We start from the raw sequence: 17988 nt of genomic DNA, 5'->3' as shown, positions 1-17988 counted from the left end.
CTTACCTAATCTACTGCAAATTAGCTCAGCCACTGCAAACTATCTCAAAGTACCTAGGAGAGATAAATATGCAGCTTTAACGTATTGAAACAACAAACAGTTGCTTATTCATCACAGTATTTTTTCATAATGCATCTTGTTCCATTTCATTCCATTTTTCCAAATTAGAACCAATCCCTGTTCATTTAATCATCCTCTGCATTAAAACAAATAAATGTTGAATTGTATATCAACTATATATATATGAAAAAAAAAGTCTAAACTGACAGACGGACAGTGAACGAATGAGTGAACAACACAATTGTTCAAGCATTTGGTTCCTCCCTGAACCTCCCAGCATGATATCTTACCATTGGCTAGAGCTCATATTTATCACCATGCTCACAAATCATTGGCTGGGGCTGGGCCTTCATTTAGTATGCTATAGTTTCATTTATTTGAAGTAATAATTCATATGTTGTGAAATGAAATGATTGCCCCATTCAAGTTAAGTAAGACATTGTTTGGCGCACACAGCTAATCCTTTCCAAAACAGAAATCAATATAAAGAATACCGAACTGTATGCGACTTGATTGTGGTAGAAAGTGTTTTGTGCTTGTAGAAGTAGTGCAGTTCTGTACAAGCATGTGTGCCAGACCTATGTGAAGCTTTTATAATAGAGGAGGGATACATGCTTACTCTGCTTTTCACACCTGAGTTAGTAGGTTATGTAGTGAGTGAAGCTTTTTACTCATTTGTATTTTAATAAAAAGTCTCGTACTACTATTCTCTAAATGGCATACTGTTCAAGGAAAGAAAAGACTTATGTCCTTCCTTCCTCCTGTCTGTGTTTGTGTTTACACTTGATCACATTTTATTCTGGTATTATTTTTCTCGCTGGTAGAGAAGCTGTGTGAGTAACCACAGGCAGAGGTAGTCAGACAGCAGACAGACATTCTGTTTATCCTCTTCCTCCTCTCATCTCCGAGCCAACCCTCAGGAACACAGTGCCCACCTGGAATTGTCTGGCCCTGCTGCCTGGCCTACCTTGAGGCTGTGCTGTTTGTCTATGTTTGTGTTAGAAAGAGAAGAAGAAAGAGACATGGAGAGCGTGTGCAGGAAAAACAGTGTGCATCACGTACTATACTCATCCATATTAACAGGTTTCCCCCTCTGCTATTTTCTATTTCTGGCAATTTCAGGCAGACTTCTGCTTTTCTTTGTCCTTATATGCTCGCTTGAAACAGAAAAGGAGCCTTTTCACATAAAACTGTTGTGGCTATCTTCAACTTGTCTTATTGTGATTATCTGTCTTTTGAATGTGAATAGAAAATGAGAATTTGACTGTAAAGATTTGCCTTTTTATTTCTGTCTAAACTAAAATAGTGTCTTCCTTAATTCAAACGACTTGGAGAGTAAATAGTAAATGACTGAAAGTGTGAATAGATGCATAAGAGCTCTGAACTAGAGTGTGTGATTTAGACCGAAATGCTTTCTTGCAAATGAGCAAGAAAACGAACAGTACCCCCTGAAGTGGTTGCATTTTAAATTCAGCTGGCAGAGATTAAATACTGGCTTGGTGGGATAAAAGAGCTTATTTAGCTCAACAGTTCCCAGACTTAACTAATCTACCAGTTTTAGTCCGTATTTGAACCTACAAATGTTTCTAATTCTGCCTTGAAACACCATGCCAGAGTGTGGGTGAGTAGAGACAGAAACACACAGGAGCCAGGAAAATCAAAAGAAATGACTGCATCCCTGCCTGTTTCTGAAGCAGATATATATTTACTCAACATTCCTCAGACAAACAGTCACCGTACTTGACTATTGTTCAAAGGCACAATTATTCTCTCAGATACAGTGAAGCGTGTGCTTTCCCACAAGCCACACTTGCACATCCATTCATTCAAAACTTACACCCATGTGCACCCTCGTATAGATTACTTTGATAATAAAGTTAAAAACGTAATGTAACGTAATAATACACCGTTTTCTTAAGTGTCCCTTTCAGTAAGCAGATGATGGAACTCTTCCTTCTTTTGGTTGTCTGTATGTTGGGAAGAGTGAATCATTTTTGATGTCCAGTAATAAACAGTCATTCAAATAATCGATTTGTCACTTGTCTGATTCCTGTTTCCTCATCTAGTCATGTACTGTGTGATAACATGCCTACATTATGTTCAACACGTATTATAAAGGGGATTCTTCTTCTCTCTTCTAGGTGGAACATTCCTTTAACTATCTGGAGATGCAGGGGGTTTCTTGTAACAAGCCTACACAGGTAACAATAATCTCACCAATTTTAACAAGGTCCATTGTAACCTTAAAGCAGTAGCATTTTGAAAATACACTTACTTGTGTTGTTGATGATAGCATAACGGAAAAATAGTCTCAATAATGAATTCTCAATTATTTCTTTAAATATGGAGGTTGAATCAGGAGGGTACAAGCTCAGCGTAGCGTATATGGATGGCTTAGAAGAATAAAAGCAGAGTTATACAGCTAGCCCTCAAAGCGTCATAGGACCTTCATGAACAGCACAGTCTGCCTCAAACCACAAATCATCATATTTACATTTCTCTTAGTTTACTAAATTAAGAAAAAACATGTTATTTCATAAACTAAGGTGATGTTGATTTGCAAATCTTAAACCGCAGGTATGTTGTCTGCCTAGAAACTTGGTCTTTATAGTTAGCTAACTGCTAGCTTACTCTAGCTTCAAACGTTATGCACATACATAAGAAGGGTATCGATTTGTTCTCCAAACTGGGAGCACGTGAGCAGGTATTTTTATTTCAACTATGAAGCTATGTGTTCAACGTTAACGTTACCTGTTAAAGCAGCTTTGGTGTTTCTCATTAAACTTGCACATAGTGTAACATTTGTTCATATTTTCAGAACAATGGCAGAATACAACTTGCATTTTATTATTCTTGAACATTTTATTTAGTGTCAGTTTATTTCTGGTATTTAGGAACAGCAAACTTTACTTCTTCACTAACTTTACACTGACAGAGAAGCTATAGAGAAAAAGTTTACACAAAAGCTTGTAAGCAATATAGTGATTGAAAACAAAACAGAAGATCAGCAGAGAAGCAGAACATTGATACTATTAGATATTACAATAAAATGGTCCTTACAATGTTAAAAATACAACATGAGGCATCAAAAATAAAAGAGCAGGGCCTTGATGACCCCCATCTGGTTAGAGCCTCCATTTGACCAGAGCTGGTTTGCAGTCAGTCAACAGGATCTACCTACAGAATATGATAATCCGTCTCTTAGCACACTGTTAGTGCAGCTGAACCCCCCACCCCCCACTTCTCTCTAGAGATATCAGTCGTCTTAATATCCTCGCTGATGGTCTCCCATGTCTAGTGAGCATCAGATGGATTATGTTAATTCTGGACTTTGGAGGATCGCCTTACGTCAGTATTTGCATAATTGCAGTGAAGTCTTAAATGGGTAGCCACTTTTGGTGGATGTCATTAAATCTTAACGTACACTTAACATTCGGATGTGGGATATAGATGTGGCTGGGTAGTCAGATGGAAGGCTCAGTGTATGGAGTAGAGTAATTAAAGACATATGTCTAGCTCATATTAATCTCCATAAGTATGCATGTGGTTGACTCAGGTTTGTGTGAAATCATACATGCTGATGTGAATCACTAATTCCTCTTTTGTCCTTTTAGCTGTTCTTAGAGTACGAGCGGGGCTCTTTCTCTCTAAAGCTGCTCTCTACAGAGGAGGTGAATGAGGTGGTCGCCCATATAGGAAACTGTCTGCTGAGGATATGTCCCGGTCTACCACCAAAGTAAGTTCCACCTCTATCTGTGAATATTGTGGGGATTAGAATGCATCTTATTTCAATGCAGGAGTGTAGACGACAGGTGAGCAGAAAAGGGTCAAGACAGACAGTGGGCAGACTGTTAAACGACACAAATAGTTCAACCAACACAAAGCAGAACAGAAATACATATTGTAAAGAGGTTGTTTCTTTCATCAGTCGATTTACATCCAGTACTGTATGCATTAAGTTCACTGAATATCCCTCATAAAGATAAAATATTCACTTAAAAATATTCTAACATTCAGAGTTTAATGTGTCACAACAAACAGACATCCATTGTTCTTGATCTCTGTCAGTCACTTCTGCTGACATACAGTTAACTGTATTTTTGTGAAAAGAATACTTGCATGTGAAGCAACGGAGAAGTCGATGTCATTTGATTTTTTTTTAGAACAGGAAGTATGATTATGAATGCAGAAATACCTTCAAATACGAAACTTAATGACAAGCCTTAGTTGCACTGTTTTTGTTTCTATTTTAGTCATTGCTTTTAGGATTTAGTTACATTCAGCTGCTTCAAAACTTTCTGCTTGGAAAATGTCCATAGATGTGTATGGAAGTGAGAAAGTAGCATGCAGTTACATCCTTTAAGGATTTTGACAATTCACAAACTGTCATTCCCTCTCAGTAAAGTGATGAAGAAGCTTTGCATGGAGCCTCCAGACAGGCTGACCTCTCTGCAGACTCTGTGGGAGAACAACAAGACGGCTGAACCTGGGCCCTGCGGTACGAATCAGTTACTCAACAATAATAATTACTGTGCTTCTTTTTACCATTGATTCAATTGACTGTAGTTCCAAAGCTGTCTGCAATTTATATTTTTGTATCGCATGTCTCTCTCTTCCTGACTAGGTGGCTTTTCACAGCTGTACAGATGTGTTTGTGACTGGTTGGGGCTGCCTTACAGAGAAGAAGTGCAGTGGGTCAGTGTCATTCTTATTCTTTCATTTACAATTGGCATATCCTGCTTTATGAATTACTTGATTGCTGATTGCTGTGAGATAAAAATCAGCTTTAAGCCTTTTGAGAAATATGATTACCACATGTGGAAATTAAAACAGAAGAAATTTCCTCATACCTTTTATTTTCCTCAGATTCTTTTTCATTATCTCGCTCCGTCTTACAAAGTCAGGGACTCTTTCTCCACTGTTTATGTTTCATCTTCTCTGTGCTAATACTTGTTTCTATATGAGTCATCCAGAACTAGGAGATGTTTTCTTTATAATTGACAGTTTGTTGCAACTTTCTTTAATGAATTGTCTCCTCTTCAGGATGTGGATACTATCTATTTAACACAAGACAGCAGAGAGCTCAACCTACAGGACTTCAGCCATTTGGAAAACAGGTGAGAAGTTGCAAACAAATGAGCTCATGTGGCTGAAAACGTTTAATAGGATAGGACAAACACAAAACTAAAAGTAAAGAGTGTTTTTAGAGGTGTGATGTGGAGGAAAATGCTGAAATCCATGCTAACTTTAGGTAGTTCTGCTAAAGACAAATGTGTAGTTGAAGCTATGACCTTTTCCTCCCTGCCTGCTCCTCCTTAGGGATCTGGTGGCTATAATAGCAGTCCTGGAGTTTAATCAGTGGTTCACCAAGCTCTCCACCAAGGACTACAAACTAGTAAGTATCCTTTTTTCCCCCCATCAAGATCTCCTCTCAACTGACACACAGTTATTGTATTGTTTGAGGTAGCAATTAAGGATTCTGAACTTTGTCAAGTTTTTGTGCATTCTGCGCTCAAGGTGGTTAAAGTACCTTTATTATTGACTTGAGCTATGCATTTTCTGTATCTCTGTATTTATAGTTCTGATGTTGTATTTTGTCTGATGCCTGTTACAGATCTAATTTCTTTCAGGATAATAATGACGTTGAGGTCCATGTTTGTGGCTTTTTTATAAAATTGACCATGTCATCATTTACCAGTACCACATACTGCTATACTCAAAATGAATCTGGTGTCCCTCAACAGTCGTGCAACAAATCCACCCATCCTGAAGTGTAGGAAGTTTAATGAAGGCTTTAGTGGCTCTTACTTTTAGCTGGAGCTGGTTGAGAGAGGTTGATAATGTTTATAGTTGTTTTTGAAGGCAGTATTTTGAGCTGTATTGTAATGTGCTATAAGAGAGCTGTGTCTATGTTTTGGTCCTCCCCATTTAAATATTAATAAGAGTGTATAGTATGTTTCTCTCTTGGTCACTTCCTCTGACTTTTGTCAAAGTCCTGTTTCTGCTCACTTCCTGACTGCACTACAGCAGTGCCACTACTACTTCACTGGTGCTGTGGTTTCTGCTTTGTCTGTTAGAATATTCGCATGCAGAAAAAAGGTTGAGTGAAAGCTTGGACAAGGCTTTCTCTCCGTCCATCAATGTGCCAAATACCAAATCCCAAGAGGGCCGCTCGGCTATCACAGGCACCAGCTGATTTGGCAAAAAAAAACAAAAAAAAAACAAGCAGAGTCACTGTGACGGCTGAGTTAGAAGACAAAGTGCTCTGTGAGGCTGTCACTACATAACACTGCTCTGAGTTGAATGCTAATGTCTGCATGCTAGTATACTTACAATGGAAATGGTATGCTAACATACTGATGTTTACTTTTTTTTTTCTCACAATGTTCATCCATTTAGTCTGGCATATCAGTTGTTTTGATAGTCAGGTTACAGGAAACAAGGATGTGTAAACACCTAGTCCAGTTTTTGTGTCTTGATATAAAATTATTCGGAAAACTGCAATTTATTTTTAGGAGGCTGACAATTTTTTTTTTATCCCTTTTCCCGGTTATTCTGTGTCTCTTTCTATTCCATAAACAGTGTTCATAGCATCTAACATAAACCCAATCTGTCAGTGATTTAACAGTACATCAACTCTCACCCTACCTTTGCCTAACTGTTTGTATCTCCTATGTACAGAATTTTCCCTCTTTGTTTCTTCCCTCTCCTCCTCCTGTGTGTCGACGGAGGATCAGTCCAGTGTTCTCGTGTGATAAGACACTTAATCCTAACCAGACAAAGGGGCTCAATGTCTCAGGCTGTTGCCCCCTGCAGCACTCCACCAATAACTCTCCTTCTCAAGGCCTCGCTCAGTCTCCCCAATTACCACACACAACTTCCTCAGTCTCAACAATTATCTCACGCCTCCGTCACAGACAATTCCTTTTGAATTGAATTTTCCAAACCTGTCAGTCACCATGCCGTGTGCATATTCAGGCTGAAATACTCACAAAGACACATGTGCACCTTGTTTCTAACGTGTGTCCTTTCTATGTAAGATTAGAATGTTTTATAATTGGCCATAAGGTTTTTGTGTGAGAGGTTTCAGCATTTATTTTGTTTTTGTTGTGCTGGAGGGAAGATTTTACATAACAGTGTAATGGAACAGAAACTCCAGTGGGTATTTTTAAGGAAGTTTAAGTCATAAACTTTTTTTTTTTCTTTTAGCTCTCTCTGCTGGCATGTTTATCAATGATAATGAATCAACTGGAAACGCAAATGTTGCAAGAACATGCTCTGGAGCGTGATAGCTGAATCGTTTTGATCATATGCCAACGGAAACAAAACACAAGTTAGAATAAGAGGGAAACAGAGGGTGAAAGAGAGAACACGATCGCAGCAAGCAGAGCAGTGAGACAGAAACATACAGGTCTGTGGAGGGGTCAGTGGACATAACGAAAGGGAAAGATGCTAGATGAGTTAGGAAATGAGTCCCAAACGATCAGGAAACAGGGATCGGAATTTCAGCATGAAGCCAAAGTTAGAGGAACTAAACATTTCCAGGATGATGTTCTTGCCAAATCTTTTCATGCAAAAGTTCAACTTGAGGGCAAAAGCTGCCCGTCGGCATGCACTATTGTGTCTGTTTAGCTTTGTACTGTAACATTACAGATGTGTCCTGATCATGAAGCAGAAAGTGAGCGGGGAACATTAAATGCTATCGCCTCAGGCTCAATCAAATCGATAAGGAATCTCTCAGTGCAGTGGACTGGTGAATATGACACACAAATACCCAAACACACACACACACACACACACACACACACACACACACACACACACACCCACCCACCAAGGGCTGCTATCACAGTGAAGGATTATGCTGCTCAGTTCAATCAGTCTGTTTGTTTTGTGGTCTAATGGTGATACTGAGCTGAAAATGAGAGAGAAGTAGAGGGCAGCCGTGATCAGAGGAATGGCCCGTTGTTTCTCTCATGATCGCACAGTGTGTGTGTGTGTGTGTGTGTGTGTGTGTGTGTGTGTGTGTGTGTGTGTGTGAGTGATATTTCAGCGTGACAAGGCTCTTATTTAATGCGTTGTAAATGGTGCAGTGCACATGCTGACAGTGTCACTGCTGTCACCAACAGCTTTATTATTGTGACTCTGGTGGAAAATACAGCCTTCTTTGTGCGCTCTCTCTCTCTCTCTCTCTCTCTCTCCCTCTCTCTCTCTCTCTCTCTCTCCCACTGCAACTCTGCTTTCCCCTCTTTATCTATATAATCCCTCACTACCCTCATGTCTCCTTTTTCTGTGTTATGTGTCATCCCTCACTGCCCTCCATCTTTCTTGTTCTCCTTCTGTAATACTCACAGTTACACAGAGTACACATGTGAACAACAGCCTCTTTCTTCCCTCTCTCCTTGTACGTGTGTCTTTGTGTCTGTGTCTCTCTTCCACATCATCCCTCTCTCCCCCTCTCTGTAGATAAAAGTGTGGCACAATGTCACCACTGTTTTGTCCTCACTGAGGCTGCTGGCTGACAGAAACGGGAATGTCAATTACCAAGAATAACAAGAAAACAATAGTCCAGTAATGTTTTGTGATTAAGATGAAAAATGTTTGTGGTATGAATCAGTGCAGATAATTCTGTATACAATAAGAATTACTGTAGAACAGCAATCGGGACATATTTGAGTCTGACACAGTGAACTGGGTCAGTGAACATCTAGGTAGGGCATGGACGTCAAACTGCTACATTTTTAATTTCCTCTAAATATGAGTGCTTTCTCTCCGTGTGAATATGTCTCCTGTGGTGCTCAAGACCACAGAAGCGAGACAACCCTCTCCCTATAAAGTATCTCAACAAGTCTGCCGTCCCCGAGAATTCCAACATGCGTGAGTTTTCTTTTTACGTTCAGCCGTGCAGCTTTAATTAGCATAAATGAACAGCTTTCCGGAGTGATTTCAGTGCAGAACACTTGCGGGAATCAAGTGTCCCAAAAGTAAATTTCTGTTATTTCTGTGACCTTGAATGTTTCACTTCAAGCTTTGCTGTGCTAGATAAAAGTGCCTTTGAAGCCTTGAAGCTGGTTCAGTTAATTAGTATGTTTTTGAATCCTTGATTAACAGATCAGTTGGCTTTAAAGCAACAATATGTAAATGTTCCACCTTTAAAATAGTAGTTTCAAAGTTTGAGTTAATAGTACAATAACTTTTAACTGGGAGAATGGCGTCTGTCCCATGTCCTCACCTGTTTGCTGCAGCATGTATCTTTGGCAGCGGGCCAAGGTCATCTCGTAAGAAAGTTCTGAAAAGAAGCCAGTTAGCACATCTGTCCATGTTTTGATACGAGGGCAGAGGCTAAGAGGAAGAGGACAGATGGAGCTAAGAAGAGAAAAGGAGAATTGTGTACAGCCCTGCGGATGTTATTCATAACAGATTTTGACTTAACGTTAGACTGTATCGTTATAGGTGTCATCGTTGTCTCAAGTTTAGCTGCTTTAACGGGTGGAGAAAGTCATCTAACCCAAGTGATGTCTCTAAATAAATGAATCCATCTTATGCCAAAGGGTTGTCTATTTCCTTGTCAAGTTTTTGTCAACTGGCTGAAGACGCTTGTAGATTCATATTTGCACAAAATATGGTAAAATAACTGAATGTCTGTCAACATGGCTGTTTAGCTTCTCGCTTCATCTTTACCGGCTTCACATCAATGAAAGTTGTCTAAGGAGGATAGGCGTAACAGCGCTGTGTCTAAAGACAGCGTCTAAGTGCACCAAACCAAATTTCTACATATTGTTGCTTTAAGCCGAAAGTGTGAGACCTATAATATGATACATTATATCTCTTTGTTTTTTTTTCTGATGTGTGTGTTGTTGTTCATGTGCTTTATGTGTTTCTTTAGTCTGCAGATGTGTGTGAGCAGATCCTTCGGGTAGTGTCTCGATCCAGTCGACTAGAAGAGTTGGTTCTGGACAACGCAGGACTCAAAACGTGAGAAACACAGTTATCTATAAGAGAGGCATTCCACGCAGTTTTGATTAAATGACAATCAAGGCAAGATAAGACTGCTGTATAAGCCTTCGGCAAAAAAGTCCTTATCACTGTTAACAACCAGAGTTCTGTCTTAGAAATCAGTTGGAAAGCCAAATTCTGCAGATTTGCAAAGGGGTGATGGTGTCGACTGGGTTTCTCCTTTTGTCAGCTTTGTGGAGGAATTACTCTTAATAAACATGTGTCCTGTTTTGTTGTTTGAGGACTCACATGCAGGCAGTTTGAGATAGTCTTCCATTTGTAACCACATTTAATGGCTTTCTTTAAAATATCTGAAAGAAATTCAGTCATTTTCCTTTAAATTTAAGTGTCCATGTGAAATAAGGCAAAACACCAATAACATGATAAATATGCAGCTAATGGAATCATGTACGTGTTCATTTCTTTTTTTGCACTAGTCTATATCGACCTATAGATGTCAAAATGATAATAGGTTTATTGCCATTGCTTTTTGATAAATTGAAAAAGTAGATTTTTTTGTTGTACCCACATAATGAATGCACTATTTTACACTCTGCAGTGATTTTGCCCAGAAGCTAGCAGCTGCCCTGGCCCATAACCCCAGCTCAGGACTCACCACCATTAATCTTGCCAACAACCCACTGGAGGACAGAGGTATGATACCTGCTAATCCAGTCTAGTTTGTAAAGATCTCTGACCTTTGATGCTCTCTGCTGTACAAAGTTCTGTGTCAGGCGTGAGAGGTAACTCTTCTACCAAAGTTAAATAGTAATCACATTATACTAAAAATCTTCATAAAGAGGTCAGGTCTTGTTGTTAACTCTAAAATCTGCTAAGTATGCATTGTGTACTATAAATACAAGAGCATGTTACAGGTGCAGAGACAAAAGTGTTGACAATTTAGTCTCAACTGTCACAGCGCAGTGAGGGCAATACATTTAATATCTCATCCCTTCTTTCTTGAGGCCTTTCAGTCTGTCCAGGACACATGCATTAAAGATACATTCAAACAAATATTCAGGAAATCACATGTAAACATACGGCAGGTTACTGGGGCTCAATCGTCTCTGATGTTATTTATTCCCATGTAAAAGATATTTTTCAATTCTAAGTTGTTTGTAGTTCCACCTTAATGCACATTTACAATTCATTGTATTCCACATTTTTGTTACTTCTGCATTTATTTATTTTCTTACCTTCAAGCACCGTTTGTCATTTGCCATGAAGGGTTTCAGAAACTCATTTTTTCAAGAGAGTTAGATCACAACACTGTCAAACAGTTAAAAATACATATATGAAGTTTTTTTTACTTAAACATAAAGGTCTTTGCCTGCACAGTGGATGAAAAAAAAGCTTTGAAAGAAGACGAATGACGAGGAGGAAAATCATTATTCATATCTGTTTCCTCCCTCTTGCTGCAGGTGTCTCCTCCCTGGGTGCCCAGTTTGCCAAACTTCGTATTGGGCTCAAGCATTTAAACTTCTCCAAAACCTCACTATCACCCAAAGGTTTGTGGCCTCTCTCGCTCCTCTCGTCGTCTTTTGTATACAGGTAGAAAAAAGCAGGTGGATAGAAAATGAAGTTACTTACAATTAGTATCGGAAAAATAATTAAAGATTAGATAGAATTAAAGTTAAAAAAAAAAATAATAATAATATATACTGTATATATATATATATATATATATATATATATATAAATCTTGTGTCATGATCAGCGAGCTTGCGTTTCTGTTTACATGCCCCCTGTGGTCACATCTTCCACTAATTTGATCACAGCTACTACTGGGATGCTAATGACACCTAATTATTGCATTTAATTTGTAGTAATGCTTTATTGGAGTAGAGTTATTACTTCTTGGCATAACTGAAGACCCCGGTGAAGTCATAATGGAATGCTATGAAGTACATGTGTGAAAAGGATTTTCTACAGGGGATATTTCATTGTTTCTGTCATAATTTACATGTTAAAATTGACTACTTTCCCCAACTACTTTCAGGTAAATTTTTGTCAATGCTCTCATGCCATCAATAAAGAGCATTTCTTTTTCAGACCAACTAAGAAGGCAGTGCAGCTTAAACTGAGCCCTGCTCGTCTAGATTAAGGCCCAATCTATAAACCCCCAAAGCCCCTAATGCTCAGAGCAAAGGTCAAGGAGTTGTTGTTGTTTTTTTGCACTTTAGTATGTCAATTGAATATGTTGAAGGTTTGCATCTATTAAACGATCTTGATTATTAGATATGTTTTTCTCTGTATAGTCTGTATTGTTTGTATAATGCTGCCTTTTCCACACTCGTTTTGATCTCTTCTCATCTCTCTGGCTCTGTCAGTCGCTTCACGTTCACGCCTTGACTTGGTGGCGGTGGTAGTGGCACAGAGTCAGGACTTAATAATAGTATTTCTATGTGACAGCTATGTGATTGATGTGACATGGGTCAGTGGTCACAAGCAGTGTGTCAATATGAAGCAAACACTGCCATAAAAATCCATGTGTACAAAGACATGCATGTTTCAGATCTCTGAAATGAATCCTTATTTATCATTTGTACCATTGCTGCTCTTCAGGATGATGTTTAGATGTTGGTCTGATATTTATTAAAAACAGGTAATACATTTATTCTGAATACGTCATTATGATAAATGGCAATGCCTCATCCTGAACATAGCGTGACACTGACAACCGTGAGAAGGACTGGTCTTTTCACTTTCCACGTATTCACTCTGAATTCTGCTCCTGCTCTTTCATTTCCTCTGCTATTTCCTTTAGTACCCTGTCAAAACATCAAGTGGAGATTTGAGTGTTGATGCTGACGCAGCGTATATATATATATGTGTGTGTGTGTGTCTGTATCTGTGTTTTGTGTGTATGCGTGTGTGTGTTTTAGGGGTGAACAGCCTTTGTCAGTCACTGAGTGCCAACCCGTCCATCCCCAGCAGAATGGTCCACCTGGACCTCTCAGGGAATGTCCTCCGAGGAGATGACATGCAGGTACACACATGCACACACACACACACACACACACATACACACACACACACATAGAGCTTCTAATCCATCTCAGAGTAGCTATCAATAACATCTAATTGATTGAACCAGTTTAGTGCTGCAGTTGTGTGGATGTCTGGTCAGGTTGTTATAAATCAGTTAGCATGTCGCTCTGTAGGAAAGCATTGACTTGCGTAATTCGACATCTTTTCGGACACAGATATAAATTCTCGATTGCAGGGTCACAAATCAGGATCCAATACAAGCAGAATCTAAGAGAGTCTTTGCCAGAGGAGCTGACATGTCACAAAGCAAGATTTCTTTTCAAGGAATACCTTTTTTTTAACTGTTTTTTTCCTGTTCTTGCCAGGAGTACGATGAGATGTTTTTCTTCCACTCTAATTTCTGTTTAGTAGAAATTAAACTATCAGCAGCAGACACAAAAAAAAGGGTGGGAACAGCTAGTCTTTAAAATTCACTGATTTAAAGGAATCGGCCCTTGATGTATGGCGACCCCAAGGTCAAAGCAAGACTCAGAGCCAAGAAGATAGATAGATAGATAGATAGATACTTTATTGATCCCGAGGGAAATTCAAAAAGTTATTTGGCCATGAACATGAATCACAATAAATTATAATATGATATCAACTGTTTGTATAGATGAGATGTTGGATAAGTTATAGGAGGTTTGACATGGGAAGTCAGAAATGATGGAAAGTTATGAAGCGGTTGTAGACATTCAACTGTTGTGGACAAAAAGGAGAAAACATAGAAGAGAAGACGGCATCATACAGGTTGCAGAAGACAAGAGTAACTCATCACAATTTGTTTCACTGTTTATGTTTTTTTTCGTCACATTCAGCATTTCTACAACTTCCTGGGTCAACCCAACAGCCTGGCCATCCTTGACCTCTCCAACACGGACTGCTCATTGGACCAGGTGAGTCACGTCCCACACTGATACTGTGTGACAGTCTGCCTGGTGCTCATAGTACAAAACTCCTACTAACAACGTCATTTGGTAAAGAGATTAATGATCATGGGTAACACAATTTAAGCAAAACAGGCCCCTACATGTTCAGAGAATTACTCACTGCAAACCCAACAACATGCATTAGAGTTATAGCTTATCCTAAACTTCATTGTAAGATGAAGTGTCAGACATTAATACATGTGCTGCGGCAAATAAAATTAAATTTAACATACCCACTTAATCTGCGTTGCTGTGGTCTGCCAGTGAAGTGTTCTGAATACTGTATGTGGTGTATTGATGTGGGTCAGAGAGCCAAATACCACTTATTGATTAGTCTGAGATGTAGCCAGCTGTCTGGCTGTCACTGAAATGATTGATTAATTCCTCAATCATATTTTGGCTTTCTGGTATAGCAGAGCACACAAACACTGTAACACAGTGATGTACAGTGAGACACAATGCCTTCTCTGTTTTTAGAGGTTTGTAACGTTCAAAGAAATACAATGTTTTGTGATCAAACTCAAAGATGTTTAAAGGTTTTTCATGTAAAATAAAAAGAAAATTAAAAAAAGCACAACTGATACAGTTATTGAAGCGCCATTGTTTGGATGTGTATTTCCCAGGTTTGCTCGGCTCTGCTGCGAGGTTCGGTCCAACACCTCTCTGTTCTCAACGTGTCAAAGAGTGTCTTCCCTCACAGGTAAGAACCCTTGTGGGCTTACTTTAAATTAAAATGAACAATTTTCAGAGTCATCAAGAAAGAGTGTATTTTATTTTGATTACAAACATGGCAGATTATCTCACAGAGGGAAATGTTCTACCTTTAACCCTGTACAGTTAGAGCAGAATCAGCCAGCTTCCTCATATAAGGGACTAAGAATGCTTTTTAAATGGATATTTGGAAAACCACAGTAATCTGTGACGAGACTCAGAAGATGCCTTTTTTTTAAGCCGTCAAGTTGTCTGTGTTAATTCTCCTGTGTGAAATGTATACCTCCTGTACATTGTTATGCACCATGTGCTTGCTGGATCAAGGGCGAGTCTCCTTTCCATGGAACTGCAATGCTGTCCACATCAAAAGTGTTTTTTTTACTGCCATAAAGACAGACTTCACCTGAAGGGACTTGCTCCATTTGGTTTTATATAGCCAATCTCAATGTTGTTGTGTGACACCTGCTGGTGACAAAGGGACATTACAGACAGCATGCAGGTAGAGGATCAGATTCAAAAGGGTTTGCATGAGATGATAAATGTGTACGATTTTAGTTTTTGTTTAAATTTGTGTATCTGTTTGAGTGAATGAGTGTATGTGCACCGTGTGTGTGTGTGTGTGTGTGTGTGTGTGTGTGTGTGTGTGTGTGTGTGTGTGTGTGTGTGTGTGTGTGTGTGTGTGTGTGTGTGTGTGTGTGTGTGTGTGTGTGTGTGTGTGTGTGTGTGTGTGTGTGTGTGTGTGTGTGTGTGTGTGTGTGTGTGTGTGTGTGTGTGTGTGTGTGTGTGTGTGTGTGTGTGTGTGTGTGTGTGTGCACATTTAAGGTGTAACAGATGGGTTGTGGGTGGAGTTTCTTCCCATTATTATCTCGCTTTCCAGTTTGTCTCTGGGGAGTTGAGGACAAAATCAGGGGAGGAGGGGAGCAGAGGACATGAGGGAGGGTCACATAGACAAGATGAGTGGGGGGTAAAGGTCTTGCCTTTGACTTTGAGTGATTTCCTTTGAGAAAGCCCTTCTTAGTCCTTTAGTTGTTGAGAAAAATCTGTTTATTTAGGAATAGATTAAAGTTGAGATAGGTTACAGTCTTTTAGGACGTAGAAAAAGTACCAATAGTTTCACATTTCAGTGAATTCATTTTTGATTACGGAATTCTATTTTGAAAAAAGCTTTAAAGAGAAGTTGAAGATGAGGTGAATGCTTTAAGTGATTATTTTTCTGCTCTTTTTTTTGTTCTTTCTGTAGGAAAGGCAAAGAGGTGCCTCCATCATTTAAGCACTTCTTCAGCAGTGCCATGTCTCTCAGCTCCATCAATGTGTCAGGAACCAAGCTGCCGCCAGAGGCCCTCAAGTGAGAGAATGGTTCATTCACATTTAATGTGTCTGAGGAGACGCTCCTTCTGCCCCACATTCTCTCTGACTGCACATTTTGTTGCTCAAACTCTGTTATGACCTTCCATTTCAACCCATCCACATTTAAAGCTTTTAGACATTCAGCCACTGAGAATCATTTAGTTGCTGTTGCTATGAGGATCTGCTGAAGGAACAATATTCATCATTCAACACTTGTAGAAAAGCCTTGATTATCAAGTAATGGATCTTTAATTACATTGAGCAGAAGAAAGGTTATTTTAAAATATATTTCATTTTGTTTCATTTTCAACTTTTATTAGTTTAAAGTTACTTACATTTAACAATATCGTTTCAGAGCTCTCCTGCTTGGCCTGGCCAGTAACATCAACCTGAAAGAAGTTTCTTTAGACCTCAGCTGCTGTGAGGTAAGACCGAGAATTCAACTTCCTGAACCTGTCGCCTCATTAATCATTCCATTTGAAGTGAATCTCCATGCATACTTAATATCCAGATCAAAACAGTTCAGTTTTGCACTGCAGTGATATCTGCCAGGGTGTGTTCAAAGCAAGCACAAATCACAGACCTTTTTCACAATTTATAGTACATATTTTTAATATTTACTAACGCAATGTTCAAATCTTAATGTAACAACGGCAAAGTTGAAAACCCCTTACCCCCAAACTGATACCTGGCTCCCACAGCTGTAGTTTAAACTAAATGCATGGCACAGTATTGCAGATTATATAATGCAGGTGAATCCGCTGTGAAAGTAGGCTGCAGTTTAATCACAATGAATAAGTGAGGTCAACTGCAAGAAGTTGATTATTTGGAGGCATCTGTTTATTTTATTTTTTACTTTGTATCCTGTATTTAGTATTTGTAGCACTTGTCAGTTCCAGTTTTTTTTTAAGCGTTGTGTTTAATAGTTTTGAAGTGAAACTTGACAAGCCTGTCTAAAGGAGTGCTTGGCAGGCAGCAGGTGGGGGTGGAGGGGGGAGAGATGAACACGGGTGGGGGTGGATGGGGTTAGTTAGTTTCTGTCTCTGATCGTTTCATCACAATTTTCTCCCACACACATACACACATTTAGAAACGGAGACACACACACTAGCTCGTGCTTGCCTAGCTTGCCTGCCTTCATTTCCACCCCTGCATGCACAGAAAAGGACAGCTTGCTGCAGATTGAATGGAAAACACATGAATACAAATTACACAGGAAATCCAATTCAGACTCCCATAGAAATCCTCCCAAACTGAAGCTGTGGCGGAAATGGTGCGTTCTGTCCTCTTTTTGAAGTCTTAATGAACCATTTGGTGGAGGAAGCCCAAAGTCTGTGCTGTCAGTGGGTTGACAGCGCACAAAACAAGGATTCTTTTTAAGTGCATTTGTACAGATGTGTGTTCCTGAAGTATGATCATTACGCTTCGGTGCATTTTGTTGCTGGTAATTGTTGCCTCTGACATGCTGTTCTCTCACCCTAATGCCTCTGTAAGCTTGGCCATTGTGTAAGTACCAATGAGCTCACACATTTCATGCCTCCTCATTTGGATTTGCACATCTGTTTTGGAAGATAGTTTTATTTTCTGCCATTCCTTGTCTTCAAGGCGTCCATTTTTCCATCAACATGGAATGAAAAAATCCAACTAGAAGCAACAATTAGCTGCAATTGTTTGTGTGTGATCTGCATTGTTACTTAGTGAAGTTCCTCTTGCATGTTTGCATTATTAGTCGTCTGTGCTGTGCGTCTGTGTTCATTGTGTCTAGAGAAGCTCCAGTCCATACCATTTTCCTTCTCATACCGTTTGGTTTCTTTAACTGGTGCATCTGCAGAAATTGAGTTCAGATCTATTTTCAAGTAATAAAAATATGCATACTATTCATTTATTTATGTATCAAATCATAGTAAAACTGTAT

General features: G+C 39.2%; 1 protein-coding gene across 2 annotated transcripts in view; it reads left to right on the top strand.

Moving 5' to 3' along the window:
* LOC132984233 (F-actin-uncapping protein LRRC16A-like) overlaps positions 1-17988 on the top strand; it is a 66297-nt gene that overhangs the window by 29023 nt on the left and 19286 nt on the right. For both annotated transcript variants that reach the window (XM_061050977.1, XM_061050976.1), the window contains exons 4-17: positions 2202-2261; positions 3675-3796; positions 4461-4558; positions 4685-4755; positions 5104-5177; positions 5380-5455; positions 9947-10035; positions 10616-10710; positions 11478-11564; positions 12942-13045; positions 13905-13982; positions 14639-14715; positions 15967-16071; positions 16429-16498. In XM_061050977.1, the coding sequence (XP_060906960.1) occupies positions 2202-2261; positions 3675-3796; positions 4461-4558; positions 4685-4755; positions 5104-5177; positions 5380-5455; positions 9947-10035; positions 10616-10710; positions 11478-11564; positions 12942-13045; positions 13905-13982; positions 14639-14715; positions 15967-16071; positions 16429-16498 (1206 nt within the window). The remainder of the gene's footprint in view (positions 1-2201; positions 2262-3674; positions 3797-4460; positions 4559-4684; positions 4756-5103; positions 5178-5379; positions 5456-9946; positions 10036-10615; positions 10711-11477; positions 11565-12941; positions 13046-13904; positions 13983-14638; positions 14716-15966; positions 16072-16428; positions 16499-17988) is intronic.

The sequence above is a fragment of the Labrus mixtus genome, chromosome 11, assembly GCF_963584025.1.
Source record: "Labrus mixtus chromosome 11, fLabMix1.1, whole genome shotgun sequence".
Lineage (NCBI taxonomy): Eukaryota > Metazoa > Chordata > Actinopteri > Labriformes > Labridae > Labrus > Labrus mixtus.
The sequence above is the reverse complement of the archived record's forward strand: the minus strand, read 5'-3'. Positions and strand labels throughout refer to the sequence as shown.